Here is a 21,418-nt window from a genome sequence, read left to right on the forward strand (position 1 = left end):
CAGAAGCAGAAGATATTAAGACGAGGTGGCAAGAATACACAGAAGAAGTGTACAAAAAAAGATCTTCATGACCCAGATAATCATGAAGGTGTGATCACTGACCTAGAGCCAGACATTCTGGAATGTGAAGTCAAGCCGGCCTTAGAAAGCATCTCTACGAACAAAGCTAGTGGAGGTGATGGAATTCCAATTGAGCTATTTCAAATCCTGAAAGATGATGCTGTGAAAGTGCTGCACTCAATAGGCCAGCAAATTTGGAAAACTCAGCAGTGGCCACAGGACTGGAAAAGATCAGTTTTCATTCCAATCCCAAAGAAAGGCAATGCCAAGGAATGCTCAAACTACCACACAATTGCACTCATCTCACATACTGGTAAAGTAATGCTCAAAAATTCTCCAAGCCAGGCTTCAGCAATACATGAACCATGAACTTCCTGATGTTCAAGCTGGTTTTAGAAAAGGCACAGGAACCAGAGATCAAATTGCCAACATCTGCTGGATCATGGAAAAAGCAAGAGAGTTCCAGAAAAACATCTATTTCTGCTTTATTGACTATGCCAAAGCCTTTGACTGTGTGGATCACAATAAACTATGGAAAGTTCTGAAAGAGATGGGAATACCAGACCACCTGACCGCCCTCTTGAGAAATCTGTATGCAGGTCAGGAAGCAACAGTTAGACCTGGACATGGAGCAACAGCTTGGTTCCAAATAGGAAAAGGAGTACATCAAGGCTGTATATTGTCACTCTGCTTATTTAACTTATATGCAGAGTACATCATGAGAAACGCTGGGCAGGAAGAAGCACAAGCTGGAATCAAGATTGCTGGGAGAAATATAAATAACTTCAGATATGCAGATGATACCACCCTTATGGCAGAAAGTGAAGAGGAACTAAAAAGCCTCTTGATGAAAGTGAAAGTGGAGAGTGAAAAAGTTGGCTTAAAGCTCAACATTCAGAAAATGAAGATTATGGCATCTGATCCCATCACTTCATGGGAAATAGTTGGGGAAACAGTGGAAACAGTGTCAGACTGTATTTTTCTGGGTTGCAAAATCACTGCAGATGGTGACTGCAGCCATGAAATTAAAAGACACTTACTCCTTGGAAGGAAAGTTATGACCAACCTAGATAGCATATTCAAAAGCAGAGACATTACTTTGCCAACAAAGGTCCATCTAGTCAAGGCTATGGTTTTTCCTGTGGTCATGTGTGGATGTGAGAGTTGGACTGTGAAGAAGGCTGAGCGCCGAAGAATTGATGCTTTGAACTGTGGTGTTGGAGAAGACTTTTGAAAGTCCCTTGGACTGCAAGGAGATGCAACCAGTCCATTCTGAAGGATATCAGCCCTCGAATTTCTTTGGAAGGAATGATGCTAAAGCTGAAACTCCAGTACTTTGGGCACCTCATGTGAAGAGTTGACTCATTGGAAAAGACTCTGATGCTGGGAGGGATTGGGGGCAGGAGGAGAAGGGGACGACAGAGAATGAGATGACTGGATGGCATCACTGACTCGATGGACATGAGTCTGAGTGAACTCCGGGAGTTGGTGATGGACAGGGAGGCCTGGCGTGCTGCAATTCATGGAGTCGCAGAGTCGGACACAACTGAGCGACTGAACTGAACTGATCAGTGTGTTATTGAGGTCCTAGAGGAGACATTGTTTCTTAAGTATTAGTCTGGGGAGTAGCTGGGTTCAGAACAGTTGATTTGTTTATATCTTATGTATATGGAATTATGTTGTTATCAAGATATTTTGTTTGCTTAACCCTTTTCTTTACTGAAGCTGCCACTGAAAGATAATGATTTCCTAATGGGATTGTAAATCATGTAGCACCCCCTGGGGCACATTGACCCAGGCTAACCAGTTAGTATGCCTCATTCCTTTGTCCACATTGTTCAGTCCAGAGTTGGGACTAACCACAAAGAGGGCCAAACAGAATCCAACCAAGGACTTTTTTCTGGTGCTCTCAGAAAGAGATGCTCTCTTTTCACTCGAATCACTAGCTGTAAGAACTATGTAAGCACAGAGTTTTTGAGGCCATCTTTGCCAGCAGGTGAAAAGAGGCTACTTAAAAATGAAACCAACAGAAAACTAAATGTCCAGATAACCTTGTTTGAGTCTGTGAACCTAATCTGTGCCTACAGCTAGTTCCATTCACAGACTGTTCTATTAAATAAGCCAATAAATTTCCCTTTTTGTATTTATGCCTGTTTGATTTGGATCTTTGACACTCGCAACCAAAAGAGGTTTGACTGATAAGAGTTCCTGATTCAGTTTTCCTCTTTAAACTGACAGAAACTGACTCAAATATGTATCCCACAAGCAAAAAGGATCATACTGAATAAATTTTGTGTAGTGGGCTTGTCTCTTCTTTTTACTTTTTCTATCCTTTCTCTTTACCCATTTTATCTTGCTATATTTTATGTATTTTTTAAAGTCACTTAAAATCCTTTTTATAATAAGGCACTAAATAGTCGAGGCACTAAATAGTTTTCCATGTTATCTTTAATCTGGATTGGAAATAAGCTAAGAATTGATTCCTAGTAGACAGAATCAGTTTCTTACCCAGACTTTACCTCTCATTTTTTCTCCCAATTCTGATTTCGTTGTAGCAGTCACTCTGTTTGTATCCCATGTGATTGAGGAAAGGCCAGCCTCACCCACAACTTCAGGGATGGGTCTGAGTTATCTATAAGAGTGACTTTATTTTCCTTGTCAGGAATTGATTCAGAAATGTGGGCCATTGAGATGCCAGGAGATGTTTGCTAGTAGCTTCTATTTCTAGGACACTTGCTGAAAATGACTCTTTTGCTATTTGTTATGTGTGAATATGAGTCTTGAAACAGTTGCAGCTGTCTATGACCTGTTTGAGAATGAAACTGATGCCAAAAGAGAGCAAAGTCAAAAGAATGTGAGGGAAAGGGAGCACAACCACTGGAATAAATCAGTCTTGAGAACTGCATTATCTCTGGGCTTTCGGTTATGTGAACCAATAAATATTTTCATTCAAGCCACTTTAAGTTGGGTGTACTCTTTATGAGGATCCTAATGTAATTGGGCTTCCAGGTAATGCAGTGGTAAAGAATCCATGTGCCAGTGCCGGAGACTTGAGAGACTCAGGTTTGATCCCTGGGTTGGGAAGATCCCCTGGAGCAGGAAATGGCAACCCACTCCAGTACTCTTGCCTGGAAAAATACATGAACAGAGGAGCCTGGCAAGCCATAGTCTCTGGGGTCACAAACTGAGCCCATGACCGAGGACACTGAGCATAATATAATTGGAAAATATAGTTTCGGCAATGATTTTTTTAGATTTGACCAAAAGCAAAAATGGAACTACAAGTGGGACTACATCAAACTAAAATCTCTGTACAGCAAAGAAATACATCAGTGAAATGAAAAGACAATCTATAGCATGGAAGGAAATATTGGCAAGTCATATCTGATGAGGGTTAAAATCCAAAATATATAAAGAGCCCCTACAACTCAATAGAAAAAAAAATTGATTTAAAATGGGCAGAAGAATTGATCCAAATAGACATTTTTCCAAAGAAGACAAAGAAATGGTCAACAGGTACCTGAAAAGATGCTCAACATCACTGGTCATCAGCAAAATGCAAATCAAAACCACAGTGAGATATCACCTCATGTTTGTTAGAATGACTATTACCAAAACGACAAATAATTGTTGGTAGGGATGTGGAGAAAAGGAAACCATTGTGCAGTGTTGGTGGGAATGTTAACTGGCGCAGTCACTATGGAAAACAGTATAGAGGTGCGGAATTAACATGAACCAGCAATTCCACTTCTGGGTATTTATCTGAAGGAAATGAAGCTACTGTCAAAAAAGATAACCATGTTCATTGCAGTATTATTTACAATAGCCAATACAGGGAAACAAGTGTCCATCAGTGAATGAATGGATAAAGAAATTGTAAGATGCTGTACACCTGAGACTAACACAGCTTTGTAAATTGACTATATTCCAATAAAAATTTTTAAAGAATAATAAGTTGTAAGATACACACACACATATACATATATACACAATGAAATATTCAGTCAAAAGAGACAGAAAGAAATCCCTCCATTTGCAACAACATGAATGGATGGACCTTGAGGGAATTATGCTAGGTGAAATAAATCAGACACAGAAAGACAAACACTGTATCATTTCACTTATATGCGGAATCTAAAACGATAAAGGGAACTCATAGAGAATAGATTGGTGGTTGCTAGAGGTAGGGGTGGGAAAAAATGGATAAAGGTGGTAAGAAGAAAAAAATTGGAGAGTGAGTTTCCCCTCCAGCCTTTGTTGTGAAGGTTTATAGCAACCTTCTTTAGCAGAATTAAGAACGTTCCAAATCTCTACAGTCTGACAATTGCAAAGGAAATATCTTTAGAAAAAGTCTTACTGGTAACTCACTGGCTTGACTAAGTTCAAAGTCCTCTAAACCTCCTTACAGCTTAAGCCAGTCAGAGTTCAATGAAGTTCAGACACCTATCTTAATGCACTTTATACTTAGAAATTGCTCAGAAGTCAATTACAGTTCATGTGTTTGAAAATAGGAGACCCATAAACAAGTCATCCTGTTTTTTCAACCCATTCACAACTGTCTGGTCACAAGATGCCAAAAAGATGGTCCTTCCCTTTATAGGTCAAAGATGAGCCCAAGTTGAAAGTAAAGATTATGAAAATAGCAATTTTATTTATATGGCTCATATCCATATGCCTAGCACTGTACTTGTTGCTCTATGGATACAACTCCCATAGTCAAAGAATTTAAAGTTGAAATTATATGATTGAAAGTTCAGATTTTTTTTCCTTTAAATAAAATATGGACCTCTTCAAAGTCCTTTTGCAAATAGTACTTGGTAATCTCTCTCAAATATGTCCCCAAATATCAGGTGAAAAAGCTAAGTGCTAGTGAAAGTACTCCCCAGATTTCTCCATATGTGTGTGAACAAACATGAACATACAGAGAAATGCATTTTTAAGTCTTGACAGGACACTTAAAGATACTACCCAGCAAATTTTCACTAATTTGGCCATTTTCATGTTCTCAGTTCACAAAACTGTCTATAATAATAATAGCAGGAGTCCAACCATAAATTATAAGAATGCATTTGGTATTATGAATTTAAATAATTTCCTAGTAAAAGGCCACCATATGTTAAGGTAGTGCTATCCCACTGTGATAAGAATAAACTCAGCTTTATCTTAACAGGTTGTTTTGGTGCTGTTTTGCTAGAACTTGTATTCCACAGAATTCAACATCTTACATATAATTTCTTTTAGCTTATTTTCTTCATTCCTCCAGTTCTTCTGAAAGCAGCCACTATCAACAGTTTCTTTTGTATCTTTCCAGACATTTTCATAATTACTTGTATTTAATTGCTGGTAAAGCTATGTGGTTTTCTATGTGATAAGTACGATACTTAGATTGCCCCTCCCATGTTATTTTTGTCAGGTGTCTTCCCTGTTTGGTTACTTTCATATTGTATAGGTGTCCCTCAGTATCGAGGGGAGATTGATTCCAAGATCCCCCTGGATACCAAAATCTGCAGCTGCTTAAGTCCCATGTAGAAAGTGGTGTAGTTTTTTCCTGTAACTTACACACATCCTCCTGAATACTTTAAATCATCTCTAGTTTACCTATAATGCCTAATACAATGTAAATACAAATAGTTGTAAATATCAATATAATGTAAATACTATGTAAATAGCTGCTACTGAATGGCAAATTCAAGTTTTGCTTTCTGGAACTTTCTGGAACTTTTTTTTTTTTCCCAAATACTTTTGGTCTGTGATTGGTTGAATCTGTGAACATGGAACCCAGGGATACAGAGGGCTGACTGACTTTTATAAAAGTCTCTTGAAAATTAATAAAACAAAAAAAATTGTGTAGCCATTTTTCTATTCTCTGATATCACTTTTTTTTTTTTTCCCCAGGACTCAGAAGAGTATTATTCTCTCCAGTGCATATCTCTTTATGCTAGCCCATTTTCTTCTCCTGTTTTATGACCTTTCAAAATATATTTTATGGTATGATGTGAAGCAAAGACCTAAATTAATCGTTGTTATTATTTTTGGCTGCCCCACTCAGCTTGCAGGATCTTATTTCCCCAACTGTGGACTGAACATGGGACATGGCAGTGAAAGTGCCGAGTCCTAGCCACAGGACCACCAGGGAGTTCCCAGTTACTTCTTTTTTATACTAAAATGCTTCTGTCTAAAAAACATTGAACTGCTCATCCAATTCTCTCAGTTTGTCAATGGTTAAAATTTTATTCTTTGATTTTACTTGGGACATTATTCTGTACCATCAATAACTAACTTTTACTATTTTTTAAAGTATATGTTTTTAAATTTTTTTAATTAATGTATTTATTTTAATTGGAGGATAATTACTTTACAATATTGTGATGGTTTTTGCCTTACATCAACCAACATGAATCAGCCACAGTTATACATGTGTTCCCCCATCTTCATTTTTTTTTTAATCTACATAAATATTTTATTAGTTGACTATTTTGTTAGGCTTTAGGTCTAGTTCAATGAGTTCATTAATTATTTAAATTTGTTCTTTGAAATTTGTTTATTCAACCAGAAAAATTTCACTATATTTCAGGTTTTAGTATTAACAAATAAATTTATAATTAGTAAAAGTATTTTTAAGTTATTGTTAGTTTAATTACCTGTATGTCCTTTTTGGTCTGGTTATTCTAAATACTCCTGTTTGTTTTACAGCACAAAAATGTGCAGATTGTCTTGGTGAAGAGTTTGGAAGTAATTATTTGATTACTTCATATTACTGTTTTTAGCTTATGCTATAGGAACATGAATATTAGACTCAATTAAAAAATACAAAGGGAAAAGCAATATTTTTACTGTTACCACTGGATATCTATTTTAAGATATTGCACAAGAAAGAAAACCTTTTTTAAGTTCATGTGTAATCATTAACTAAAAGTATGCAATTCTTTGGTTATCTTGAACATTGAACTTTTGCAGATTCTTCAAAGTTACTTAAGTGCAACCACTTATTAATCAACATTTGCTTACTAAGTAGAAGTGATCCAGCATATTTTTCCCCCAAGTCATTATGATCAAATGTTCCCTTCTACTGGATTATCTCTATGCAATCAGTTATTTACAGAACACACACATTGAGTCATGAAGAAGAGATTTTTGGAAGCCATTTAGAAGAGATCTGGGAGAAATTATTTTACTTAAGACCATCAGAGCTGACACCAGAATCCAGCCAGCTTTCCTGACACCTTTACATGTTTCAGTCTTTCTTAGTACAGACTTTAAATATCAATTATTACACTTTAAAAGAGAGACTTCACAGAACACCCTATCTGATAAAACAGAAGCATCCCTGAAAATGTGTATGTTTTTGAGATATTCAGAGTACATCTTCAGGGAAGTAGGAGAGTTTGTGATTTAGAGAAATCCTGTGGTATATCCTTTGGTAAAGGGAATCACCACACTATTTTTGTCTTTTGTGTAAAATTTTATTTACATTAAATTGTAACATCTTGGAGGTCTTCTGGTCAGACTTTCTCCCCAGAGCATACTTTCTCCAGTCCTTTCTACACTGTAAGAAGTGGGATGACATCTGTTGATGTTTTTGCTAAACAGATATGGAACATTATTCTTTGTAAGTTGTGGGATGTAGGACTGTTTTCTGAACCTCAGTTTCCTGATTGGTAAAATTGGAATAAAAATGCCTACCTCATAGGATTATTGTGAGGATTAAATTAGATAAAATTTTAGAGTGCCTACATAGAAATATATTTGTTATTTTAGAAACCCATGTGAGGTTGACATGTAAGATGTTCATTAAATGAGTGTTCTCTTAATGCTTGTAGATCATTGATAAAAATGTTAAAGGTGCTGAAGCCACCACAGACTCTTTTGCAATGCTAATAGAGATCTTCCTCAGGTTATATCATTAATATCATTTTGTTAATTTCTTTGACTATATAGTGCTTCAAGCAATTAAAGGTCAATGTAAATATGCTCTCATTCTGTCCATAGAAAACATGATGTATCTTATCAGGTGCCTTGCTGAGTTCAAGATATACTATACCTACAGCCAATGTAATAATAATCACATCAAAAAAAGGAAATTAAATTACAAAGAGTGTCCTGCCTATGTTTTCCTCTAGGAGTTTTACTGTATCCAGTCTTACACTTAGGTATTAGTCCATTTTTAGTTTATTTTTGTGCATGGTATTAGAGAATGTTCTAATTTCACTCTTTTCATGTAGCTGCCTGATTTTTCTAGCACCATTTATTGAAGAGACTGGCTTTTCTCCATTGTATATGCTTGCCTCCTTTGTTGCAGACTAATTGACCATAGGTGTGTGGGTTTATTTCTGGGCTTTCTATCTTGATTTATGTTTCTGATTTGTGCCAATACCATACTGTTTTGATCACTGTAATTTTATGGTATAGTCTAAAGTCAAAGAGCCTGATTTCTCCAGCTGACAATGTCATTTACAGAGCAGAAATTTTAAATTTCAATAGAGTCCAGCTTGTTAATTTTTGTTTTCTTTCATGGGTCATGCCTTTGGTGTTGCATCTAAAATGTCATTTCCAAACCCAAAGTCATCTAGATTTTTCTCCTCTGTTGTCTTCTAGGGGTTTTATGGTTTTGCATTTTACATTTAGGTGTATGATCAATTTTGAGTTATATTTTGGGGACTGGTGTAAGGTATGTATCTAGATTTTTTTTTGCATGTGGATTTCTAGTTTTTCCAACATTATTTATCGAAAATATTGTATTTTCTTCATTGTATTGTCTTTCTTCCTTTGTAAAAGATCAGTTAACTATATTTATAAGGCTCTGATACTGGGCCCTCTTTCTGTTTCATTGATCTATTTGTCAATTTTATCTATCATACTCTTAAAGTCTGGTAGTGTTAGTCCTCCAACTTGGTTTTTCTCCTTCAATATTGTGTTGGATGTTCTGGGTCTTTTGCCTCTCCATATAAACTTTAGAATCAGTTTGTTGATATCCAGAAAATAACTTGTTGGGATTTTATCAAATTGCAAAGAATTGACATCTTGACAACAGTGAGTCTTCCTAACCATGAACATGGGTTCTTGCCCCTTCTTTGCATTTTTCATCAGGGTTTTATAATTTTCCTCATACATATTTTGTTAGATTTATTCTAAGGTATTTCTTTTTTGAGGTGCTAATATAAATGGTGTTGTGGTTTTAATTTTGAATTAAATTTTGATTTGTTCATTGCTGGTATATAGGTAAGTGATTGATTTTAGTATGTTAGCTTTGTATTGTGCTACATTGCTGTAATCACTTATGAGTTCCAGAAAGATTTTTGGATTTTTTACATAGATAGTCATGTTACCTGAGATCATCTTCCTTCCCAATTAGTATATCTTTTCTTTCCTTTTCTTGTTGTTGTTGTTTTTTGCAACAACTTGTTTGCAAACTTGTTGTTTGCTTGTTTTTTGATTAGCTATGAATTCTAGTTTAATGTTGAACAAATGAGGTGAGAGGGACATCCTTGCCTTGTTCCTGATCTTAGTGGGAAAGTTTCTAATTTCTCATCATAGGTATGATGTTAACTATAAGTCTTTTATAGACCATCTTTATCAAGTAAGGAAATTCCCTTCCTCGTTTTTCCTAGTTTCTGAAAGTTTTTATCATGACTGTGTGTTGGGTTTTATCAAATTATTTTTCTACATCTATCTATGGATATGATCATGTGATTTTTCTTCTTTAGCCTGACATGGATTACATTGATTTTTGAATGTTGAACCAACCTTGCATACCTGGGATAAATTTCACTTGTTTCTGATCTGTAACTCTTTTTATACATTGTTGGATTTGACTTGCTAATATTTTGTTGAAAATTTCTACATCTATTGTTTTATGTTAAATCAATTAAGAATGCGAAAAAAGATTTTTATTTTACCTTCACTTATTCCTTCTCCAGGGGCTTCCCTGGTGGCTCAGTGGTAAAGAATCCGCCTGCAGGATTTGACCCCTGGGTCTCCCTGGAGAAGGAAGTGGCAACCCACTCCAGTATTCTTGCCTGGGAAATCCCATTGACAGAAGAGCCTGGAGAGCTATAGTCCATGAGGATGCAAAAGAGCCAGACATGACTTAGTGACTAAACAACTGCATAACATTCCTTCACCAATTCCTTCTCTTTCTTTCTTTATGTATATCCAGATTTCCAGCCTGTATCATTTTCCTTTTCTCTAAAGAATCTTTTAAAAACAATTCTTGCATGGTAGATCTATTGGCCTCAAAGTGAAAGTAGCTCAGTCATGTCCAACTCTTTGTGACCCCATGGACTGTAGCCTGCCAGGCTCCTCTGTCCATGGAATTCTCCAGGCACGAATACTGGAGTGGGTAGCCATTCCCTTCTCCAGGGGATCTTCCCAACCCAGGGACCAAACCCAGGTCTCCTGCATTGTAGGCAGATTCTTTACAATCTGAGTCCTCAGGGAAGACCATTGGCCTCAAATCCCCTCAATTTTTGTTTTTGTCTGAGAAAGCCTTTATTTCTCCGTTTTTTTAAAGATTTTTTTTAATGTGGACCATTTTAAAAGTCGTTATTGAATTTGTTACAATATTGCTTCTGTTGTATGTTTTGGGTTTTTGGCCCTGAGGCATGTGGGATCTTATTTCCCCAATCAGGGATCACACCTGCATCCTTGCATTGGAAGGTGAAGTCTTAACCACAGGACCACCAGGAAAGTCCCTCTCCTTCATTTTTTGAAGGATACCTTTGCAAGGTACAGTATTCTGGGGGTTTGTTTTGTTTTTTTCTCTCAAAACTTTACTCTGTACTTACTTGCATTTTCTTAGAAAAGTCAGATGTAATTGTTTACTTCTCACTAGGTAAATGTTTTTTCCTTTGAATTATTAGGATTATACTATTTTTATTAGGATTTCCTCTTTATCTTTTATTTTCTGCAATTTAAGTACATATGACTAGCTGTAATTTTGTTTTTGTTTGTTTTGACATATATCTTGCTTGATGTTCTCTGAGGCTCCTGAATCTGTGCCTTGGTATCTGATATAATTTGGGGGAAGTTCTCAGTCATTATTACTTCACATATTTCTTTTGTTTCTTTCTCTTTTTTCTTCTGATAGTCCCATTATGTGTATGTTATACATTTTGCATTTACCCCATAGTTCTTGAATATTCTGTTGTTGTTTTTTTCCAGTTTCATTTCTCTTTGCTTTTCAGTTTCAGCATTTTGTATTGAGATATTCTCAAATTGAGATTTTTTTCCTAAGCTGTGTTCATTCTACTAATAAGCTGATCACATACATTCTTTATTTCTGTTCTTATTTCTATTAAGTGCTTTTGACTACCAGCATTTTATTTTGATCCTTTTTTAGAACTTCTGTCTCTTTGCTTACATGGTCCATCTACTCTTGCATGCTGTCTACTTGATCCACTAAAGTGAAGTGAAGTCGCTCAATCATGTCTGACCCTTTGTGACCCCATAGACTGTAGCCTACCAGGCTCCTCCATCCATGGGATTTTCCAGGCAAGAGTACTGGAGTGGGTTGCCATTTCCTTCTCCAGGGGATCTTCCTGACCCAGGGATTGAACCCAGGTCTCCCGCATCTGAGCCACCAGGGAAGTTCCTAAAGCCCCTGACATATTAATCATAGTTGCTTAAAATCCCTAGTCTGATAATCCCAACGTTCCTGCCATACCTGAAGCCTGCTTCATCTCTTCAAGCTGTGTTTTTTTGCCTTTAGGAATGTCCTGCAGTTTTTTCTTTCTTTCTTTCTGGCCACTCTGTGAGGCATGTGGAACTTCCCAGAAACCTGTGCCCTGCCCTCTGCAGTAGAAGCTCAGCGTTGTAACCACTGGGCCACCAGGGAAGTCCCATATGCTCTGTAATATTTTCTTGATAGCTGGGCATGGTGTACTGGGTAAAAGGGACTGCTGAAGATAAGCCTTTAGTAATGTGGAGTAGGAGTGAAGGGAGAGGAAGTATTCTATGATTCAATGATTATGTCTCAGCCTTTTTGGTGAGACTGTGCCTTTGGACTGTGAACTTCACAAGTGTTTTTCAGCTTCCTCTCTTAGGTGAGACAAGAAGGCTAGAGTGGGCTGGAGTTGGGTACTTCTCTTCCCCCAGGTTGATTTGGCTTAACCCAGCAGGTTAAGCTCTGAAGGCAGACTGTTAAGAAAGAATTCTCTGGTATATTTCAAATGATTACTTTTCCCTTCCCCTTGCCAAAAATATTAGGAGATTTTTCTCTGATATTCACTGTGAGAACCTCCTCAAGGTAAAACTCATAGGTGTGTGGGATTCCCCTATAACTTGAGGGCCCTGGATCTGTTTTTGTTTTTTGTTCTTTGGCTACTGCTCGCAGCCTGTGGGAATTTTAGTGCCTAACCAAGGACTGAAACTATGTCCCCTATATTGGAAACATGTAGTCTTAACCCTGGGACTGCCAGGGAAATTCCCATCCTCTTGAATCTTTTTGATGTCTCAGACTTGACTGAGACTCAGTCATCCAGAGGAGATTGTTAAGATCCAGAAGCAAATGAATGCCATCTTGGAGGGATTCACAGAACTGCTTTTTACTGATTTGATTAAAAATTTTGATGAAAGTAAGCTGGAGTTGCTGATGTTCAGCCTCAGCAATGTGGACGTGAATGACTGACGACAGTATTTATTTACAAGATGGGCTACTCCCCAGACCACCCTATCATCAGTGGTTCTGGAAGGCTGCTCTGCTGATGGACGCTGAGAAGCATATCCAGTTACTGCAGTTTGTCACAGGAACACCCTGAGTACCTATGAATGGATTTGCCTAACTTTATGGTTCTGGTGGTCCTCAGGTATTCACAATAGAACCATGGTGGAGTCCTGAAAAACTGCCCAGAGCGCACACGTGCCTTGAATTACCTCCAAATGAACCCTTTGGAAATTTTCAAGAGAAATTTCTCAGGGCTGTGGAGGATCCTCCGGGATTTGAAGGTGGATTAAGCGCCCCCTGCCTTGGGATGGTTGGTTGGTTGTGGAGTGAGTCCTGCTTGCTCTTTTGTATTTGCCTAACAGACTTAACAGTGGAGGTGGCAGAAGAGCAGTCTCAGGGAGTCAGTGACTCTTGGAGCAGAGCTTTCGCTTTGCACTTGCCCAAGTTCAGATATAGGATCTCAGTCCCGGGTCACATTCTTGCATTTTCTACCACAAATTATCGACAGGGTAACATCCACTGAATACACTAATTACGTTTCAGGAGGATTTATTCTATTGATGCTATGCCGCTGTAGGCAAGGCCCTTAATATTTTATATACTTAAAAAACAAAAAAACCCTCTCAGTGACCCTGACTCTCAAAAACTGAACCTCTATCAATTAGTCAATTATAGTTCAGCTTTCTCTACCCTGGCACTCGTTCTGCAGAAATTGTAGTTCATGGATTTTTGTTCTAGTAAATCATGATTCCCTGTACTCACCTGGCTCCCCAGTTTAGGGGACAGCAGTTTGCCCTGTGATCGCACTTCTCTTATCCTTCTTAGAAAAGTTGCTGACTTTTCAGTTTGTTTAGTTTGATACTTGTTAAAATGGAATGGTACCATTCCATGGAATGGTAACTCATGCCACTCACATGCCAGAACCACCCACTTTTTTTCTCATTTAATATTATATGTATATTCCATCTGCGTCAGTACATATTCTATAATCTAAGCATTTGTTCTGATGAAATTTAGATCCTCTACTCTCTTCTTTTGGCTATGCAAAATATGTAAGTACAAACAAGTAAAAATCCTGCTTGTCTTGGTCAACCACAAATTGACACCTGCCATGGGTGCTTGCCATCTACCTCTATAAGAATTAAGTTACATGCTGCGGCAGCTGCTGACCTCCAACAGCCCCGAAGGAGTTTAGGGTGGAGAGCAAAAATGAGGCATTCTACTCCAGGAAACTGGCAGGACAGGTCTTTAGATAGATATTCTCAGGAGGTAATTTTATGAGCCCAATTCTTGTATCTCCTCATATCTAAAAAGCTCCAAAGTTCTTCACAATGACGATAGTTTCTCATGACTAGCAGAAACTTCACGAGACCAGCAGAAACTTTCTACAAAAAATATGTGCTTGAGTGTATGTACTCTCCCTTTGCCAGCATCGCATATATACTGTCTTTTCCCCTACCTCTTTGGAACAGTTTCTCAGAGCTATCTGAGGTGCTGTTCCCTGGGCTGCAGTTCTCACATTGCCCCAAATAAAACTTAACTTGTAACCCTCGCGTTGTGCATTTTTTTTAGTTGAGATTTTAAAGCATGATTATAATTTATGTTAGTCACCTTTGATTCCTCTTACTTGCAATAGATAGCATGAGAGTTTTCATTTTATTTTTAGAAAATGATCTTGTTCACACCATACCACTCATCAGGTCTTCTTTTAAAGCCCGATGAATATTACCAAGCATAGCTAATTTGCTCTCACAACTTACTTGCTAGCCAAACTCAGTAAATAAATCCTCCTCCATTCACTTGAGAAATAGAGGTCTAACATCATTATCAGAGAATAACTTAGGTCTTTTGTTAGATCTGCAACAATGGTGTTGCTTTTCAATCAAATTTTTAAAAGAATAAAACTTGCTTAGAGTTTGGCAACTTATAAATCTTGATTTATGTAATGGATCATTTAAATGTTTTAATTGTCTAACTTTTAATAACAGTTTCTTCTTTTGCCTTAGAGTTCTGAAGGGGTGCAAATTGGAATTCTGTGTTAATTTAGAAGCTTTAGTATGCTGGCCAAGGAAAGCTGACCCCTGTATGCTGGAGGTTTTTGCTTTCCGTTTTAAAGCTCCTTGGGTATTGTCCTTCATTGTCATTTAGTCACTCAGTCGTGTCCCACTCTTTTGCAATCCCATGGACCCTAGCCCTCCAGATTCCTCTGTCCATGGGATTTCCCAGGCAAGCATTACTGGAGTGGGTTGCTATTTCCTTCTGCAGGTGATCTTTCTGACCCAGGGATCAAACCTGCATCTCCTTCATTCACAGGCAGATTCTTTACCACTGGACCACCAGGGAAGCAGATACTATCCTTTATTAAAGCCAGAATTTCCTACAGAGGTTTATGCATTTTTTTTTTATCATCCCTGGTAAAGGAATTTGATTTTGCAAATGTTGACAACTAATGGGTAAACATGAAAAAAGCTAATGGTTTAGAGGAAGGAAGAAGGCTCTGAGCCTTAGAATTGCACATTGGTATATATGCAGTATATACAATGTACTATAACTCTGATCAGAAGCACATGATGATAACAACTTCTGAAACATACAGTTTTAAATGCCAGGAAATGTAACCCAGCAGGACCGTATAGGGCCTTTCTGGAACAGACCCCTCCCTCGTATCCTCTGCTGAAGTACCCAGATACTAGTATCTGATGCACTTTTCCTGAGTCGTTTCACAGATGCTAAGTTGGAGAAGACTCTTGAGAGTTCCTTGGACTGCAAGGAGATCAAACCAGTCAATCCTAAAGGAAATCAGTCCTGAATATTCATTGGAACGACTGATGCTGAAACTCCAATACTTTGGCCACCTGATGCGAAGAACTGACTCATTGGAAAAGACCGTGATGCTGGGAAAGATTGAAGGCAGGAGAAGAAAGGGACGACAGAAGATGAGATGGTTGGATGGCATCACTGACTCGATGGACATGAGTTTGAGCAAGCTTTGGGAGTTGGTGATGGACAGGGAAGCCTGGTGTGCTGCAGCCCATGGGGTTGCAAAGAGTCAGACACGACTGAGCAACTGAACTGAAAATCACCACAACATGGAAGAGATTAACTACTTGATGATCATGAGCACATAGCTCCCAAACCTCCTGAAGTCTTAACACCGCCCTGTTACCTCGCCATCAACCAATCAGAGAGTTGTGCATGAGCTGATTGCCTACCCAGGATGCCCCTCCCTCAGGTCACTTTTTAAAATGCTTTGCTGGCGCCTAGGGATGAGTTCTTTTGTTTTGAGTGGTACTTCCCCTGGGTTCCTTGCTTGACGGCCTGCAGTAAGTGCTGCACCTTTCTTCAGCACAACCAGCTCAGTAGACCGGCTTTACTGTGCACAGGCCAGCGGACCCAAGTTTGGTTCGGTAGCAGAAATGCCAGAATTATAACAGACAAAAGCAAATACACAAGGCTAACAAACACAGATTTCCTGTTATCTGCTAACAGCCACAAAATGGATCCCTGTCGAATGCCACTTGGCAGAAATTGCCACTGATGAATGGTCAGACATCCAAAATCCCACATTGCTGGTACCAGAGGAGAAGACTAATTTGATAAACAAAAATCCGAAAAGCCACTTGGCTAGTGAGAGCCAAAAAGCTCAATACTGTTTATACCACTCACCCGAAGAGCCAGGAAAGGTGAGCTGTGGACCTCACTCCGTTGGAATGAGGTTTGTTTTCAGGCATGTACTTCTCTTGGGCTCTGATAATAGAACTCAGGTGGGAAAGTCGATAAAGCTTTCTGGGTGATTTACTCTCATCACTGCTTCCTACTTTCTATTTTCTTAGAACATATTCTGCCCTGCTGCCTGCTCCTACCCCTCCAGCCCCCACTTGTCCTTTCCAAGGATGGCTGGGTGGGGTGATCTGACATCCCATGAAGGTGGAATTGCACTAGAGGGGTTCTCTCAGCTCTTCTGCATCTGCCTTAACTTTCTGTAGGTGAAAGCTTAGAAAACCTCAGTGTTCACTCTCAGCTCTCCTAACTGCCTCCTTCCATTTTGTTGTACTGTTCTCGGCACTTGGTAAGACTGGTGTGGCAAAGAGTTGGGGACTGTGCAGTCTTGAAACCGCACAACTCAGATGGGACTCGAACCCAGCCAAAACCGAGGTTGGGACTTGAACCCAGGGGCTAGGACTCGAATCCACTGTCTTTTAATTGATATCGCACACCTGGTCTCAGGACTTAATGAAGCTCAGGTTCTCTTTGTTTCAGCACGGAGGAATTCAGTGAGAGGCAAAGTGATAGGTAAAATGTGGGTTTACTTGGAGATACATACTCCGCAGACAGAATGCTGTTCATCTCAAAAGGTGAGAGACCCTGAAATATGGGGTGGTTAGTTTTTACAGTCTGGGTAATTTCATAGGTTAATGAGTGGGAAGATTTTTCCAACTATTTTGGGGAAGGGGCAAGGATTTCCAGGAACTGGGAAAACGCTTTTGGGCTTTTATGGTTGGCCTTTGTACTGTCATGGCACCTGTGGGCATGTTATTTAGCATGCTGATATATTACAGTGAGGGTATAATGAGGCTTAAGGTCTAATGGAAGTTGAATCTTCTGCCGTCTTGGACCTGATCAGTTCTAACCAGTTTATCTTCAACTGTGTCATTCTTGAAGGGTTGTGCCCTGCCCCCTTCTCTCCTGTTTCACTCTTTCTTGGGCTCCTCTGTCAGCCCCACGAAAGACCTAGAAAAGTCTGTTAGAAAACAGATTGATTTATCCTCAACCCCCGTTATGGTAGACTTCACCTCTCTGCTGCATTTCAGCAGCGAGGACAGCTGCTGTGGCTCTCTTCTGTGTCATAAAGGTCTTGTTTCCGAGGTTTTGTTGGCAAACTTTTCATTAAAGGGTCAAATAGTAACTATTGGAGCTTTGTGACCCAAGAGGCAAAACTGAGCAGTCTTTTTTTTTTCTTCTTTAATTTGGCTGTGCTGGGTCTTAGTTGCAGCACACAGGATCTTTGTTGCTGCATGAGGGAATCTTTTAGCTTTGGCATGAGAAATCTCAGTTGTGGCATGTAGGATCGATCTAGTTGCCTGACCGGGTATGGAACCCAGGTTCCCTGCACTGGGAGCAGAGTCTTAATCACTGGACCACCAAGGAAATCCCTGAATTAAGTAGCTCTTATTGAAAGGCTGCTCATATTGAAGAGTCTTTTTCACATTTTATAATTAAAAATGTAAAAATCAGTCTCAGCTCCAGAGCCAGACAAAAATATAGGGGTCAGATTGATTTGTCCCATGGGTTAAAGCAATCTCTTGTTTGGTTCATGTAGATTTCTTTGTATCCTCACTGGTGAGTTTTTTAAAAATCTATATAATGATGTCATCTTTCCAGCTTGTTTCTGTTAGTATGGTCAGAGAGCTGTGCCAAAAACCACTATGCTAATGTCATGCCTTTATCTGATCCTGGATCTGATCTCATTCCAAGACCTAAATCATTTTCTGTTGTTATAGACACAGAGAAAAGTGTGGAAGTTCATCTCACAGCTATCTTCTCAGAAGATAACTAAATGACTTTGAATAAAATATATACATCGTTCAGGTGTTAATAGTTCAGAACACATCCACTGGTACTAGTGGCAAATATTTTTATCATTTGTGAATTAGAATAACCAAATTATATTTAACCTTAGGCCAATCATTAAAATATAGTATAAATTATACACATATGTATGTGTACATTAAAGTAGACATTATTCTTTTGTTAGTCTCTGTTGATAGTCTGTATATAACCACAGAACAAAGGGCTTTCTTGTGTTGACTACCAAAATGGTTCCACTTAATCCTCCCAATGATGGTGTTTGCACTTTAATATGTTGGTAAGCATGTCTGGCTGCCATTATTGTAGAATGTCCTAATTTTTGAAAGAACATTTGCCTTACTAGGGAAAGCAGATAATGGGGAATGTCCAAGGAGTTTCAGTCTAGAAACACTTAGAAGTGGTTCAGTTCAGTTCAGTCGCTCAGTCATGTCTGACTCTTTGCGACCCCATGGACTGCAGCATGCCAGGCCTCCCTGTCCATCACCAACTCCCAGAGTTTACCCAAACTCATGTCCATTGAGTCGGTGATGCCATCCAACCATCTCATCCTCTGTCATCCCCTTCTCCTCCTGCCTTCAATCTTTCCCAGCATCAGGGTCTTTTCAAATGAGTCAGCTCTTCACATCAAGTGGCTGAAGTATTGGAATTTCAGCTTCAACATAGAAATGGTTAAGATGGTAAATTTTACATTACACGTTTTTTACCACAACACAAAAAAATTTGCTTTAAAGATATTATTACATAAATAAATCCTGACAATTATGTAAACATCAGAAAATACAAGCAAAAAGGAAAATAAAATCACCCAGAACATTTTATTGCATGGATGCATAAATCATATGTAGATTCACAGTTGGATTTGCTATTTTATAACCTGACTTTTCAAGCAAAGTTTACACCTTTTTAGTTGTTTTTTTTCTGACTACGTTGGGTCTTAGTAGCTGCGCATGGGCTATATATAGTTGCAGTTAGCAGGGGCTGTTCTTCCTTGTGGTGGGTGGGCTTCTCATTGCAGTGGCTTCTCTTGAGGAGCATGGACTCCAGGCATGTGGGCTTCAGTAGCTGCAGTGCACAGGGTCTGGAACTTGGGCTCAGTAGTTGTGGCACATGGGCTCAGTTGCTCTGTAGCTCTGGGATCTTCCCAGACCAGGGATTGAACTGGTATCCCCTACATTGCAAGGTGACTCTTAACCATGGACCACCAGGCAAGCCCTTACACTATTTTTAACCATGTTTTAAATTCTATGTTCTTAATTGAAAATGCAGAGAAGTAGGATATTTCACACTTCTATAAACTCTAAGACCTCAAGGCAGAAGTGAAACGGCACATTTAGGGGCACATGCCTTTCTGTCAATGCTTCTTTTTTTAGGTCATGTGTCCTCAGGAGAAGGAAACTCTCCTCCACTCCTGATTTGTCAGCCAGCTCTACTGACATCTTTCAGTGGTTCCTTTCAGGTATAAACCCATCTATAGAGGCTTCTGGTACTTTGGAAACAGGTGTGTCTACCTGTCCCTGGGGCTTTTTAGTCACATGTCTATCTACTGGGTAATATGAATACACATCTGAGCAAGGTTAACGATTAAATTGTTGAGTTAAAAGGTCAGAAGACCTGCTGTTTGTTGGAACATCAGAATAGGAGATAAAGAACCTCTTGAAACTGGCCTTCTACCTTCTCTGAGGAAAAGAATAAATAAGAAACAGCACAGTCATACAACAGTCTTCATCCCAGAAGTGATCTAGGAATCATGCTGGATACTTTCTGCAACTCTACTTTTTGGGTAAGTAAATCACACTTATTCTCACTGACTCTTCTCAGCTCAGAATAAGTAGCAGATTAGCCTACACTGACCACTAATAAGAACTAGAAAAGTTAGATATGCAGTTTGTCTAAAGCTCAGGGTTTTTTTTTGTTTGTTAAAGATAAATCATATTCTATGTGGGTGAGATAATGTATTTATTTTTCTAAGATACGTTTATCGCATCCAAGACTCTCAGAATAGGTAGCTGTGAAATTGCCTTCTCTAAAGAGAAATATGGAAAAAGCTTCCAATTTCATTAATCTTAGGAGGAATTGTTTGTGGATTAGGAGGAAGAGATGATCTATGTTTGAGTTTTATTGAGAAATGTTGATGTTGAAATGATACTGATATGTTCTAAAGAAACTGCCAATTAGTGAGATGGACTACAAGTTGAGGCTAGGGATGCAAATTTGGGCATGAAGAGCACTGAGACAATTTTCGAACCGTTAGAGCAGAGAATTCAAGACAGGGTGAGCAACAGTACCACATGGTTTAGTGAAACAGAAATTTAGGGATTTTGAGAAAGCCTGGTTGGCAGACTCCTAGCATCAGAATCAACTGGAGTGCTTGTTAAATTAGCTTAACCATCTTGGTAATTCTTTCACATTCTAAAGTTAGATAATTTTACAAGGAGAGCGGAATGAGATAGCAGAGCACATGGACAGCACTTCCCATCCTAGAAAGAAATTGGGCCCCAAGGTGCTCGAGGCCCAGACGTGGATGATGCTGAAAGCTCAGCTTCTCTGTCCACCAGTGCCAAACTGAATCTCAGAGACAGAGTTCTGGGTGAAGTAGAAAAGAATAGCTTTATTTCTTTGCCAGGCAAAGGGGGCCACAGTGGGCTCTTGCTCTCAAAATCATGCGTCCCACCTTGCAGAAGATAGTGAAAAGTTTTATAGTAATTGTTCAAAGAGGATGTGACCAGCTCCTGGACATTCTCCTGATGGGTGAGTGGTGAGGAAAGTAGAAAAAGCATTGTTTCCAGCTGGCCTGGGGTCTGCGTGCTTGTGGGCAGCTTGCTATCTTAAATCATTAACTTCTCCCACCTGGAGGGGGTTTCAGTATCTGCAAAATAGCTCAAAGATATTGTTGTGTGTATCTGTTGATGGGGAAGCAAGGACCTTGCCCCTAGACTGAGCTTGACCAGTTTGTTTTCCCTCTTATCTCGCATCCCCTTCCTTCCCTAATTAAAAACTGCTTGAATCTGCCCATTGGAACTCAAGGAAGTTTCTGGAGGCTGAATGAAGGCTGTTTCCTATAAGGCTTTGTGCCCAGGAACCCCACCGGGCCCTGCACAGTATCGTATA

General features: G+C 39.0%; 1 protein-coding gene across 15 annotated transcripts in view; it reads left to right on the plus strand.

Moving 5' to 3' along the window:
• The first annotated feature begins 15,972 nt into the window (after window positions 1-15,972).
• Window positions 15,973-21,418, plus strand: part of ABCC2 (ATP binding cassette subfamily C member 2) — a 79,609-nt gene continuing 74,163 nt past the window's right edge. Inside the window, exons 1-4 of one of the 15 annotated variants that reach the window (XM_044934893.1) lie at window positions 15,974-16,404; window positions 16,982-17,076; window positions 19,681-19,766; window positions 19,905-20,090. In XM_044934893.1, the coding sequence (XP_044790828.1) occupies window positions 20,058-20,090 (33 nt within the window). In that variant the 5' untranslated portion in view covers window positions 15,974-16,404; window positions 16,982-17,076; window positions 19,681-19,766; window positions 19,905-20,057. Of the gene's footprint in view, window positions 16,437-16,981; window positions 17,077-19,680; window positions 20,091-21,418 lie in introns of all 15 variants that reach the window. The other 14 variants (XM_044934897.1, XM_044934899.1, XM_044934898.1 and 11 more) reach the window with 14 other exon arrangements.

This window comes from Bubalus bubalis, chromosome 23 (genome assembly GCF_019923935.1).
Source record: "Bubalus bubalis isolate 160015118507 breed Murrah chromosome 23, NDDB_SH_1, whole genome shotgun sequence".
Lineage (NCBI taxonomy): Eukaryota > Metazoa > Chordata > Mammalia > Artiodactyla > Bovidae > Bubalus > Bubalus bubalis.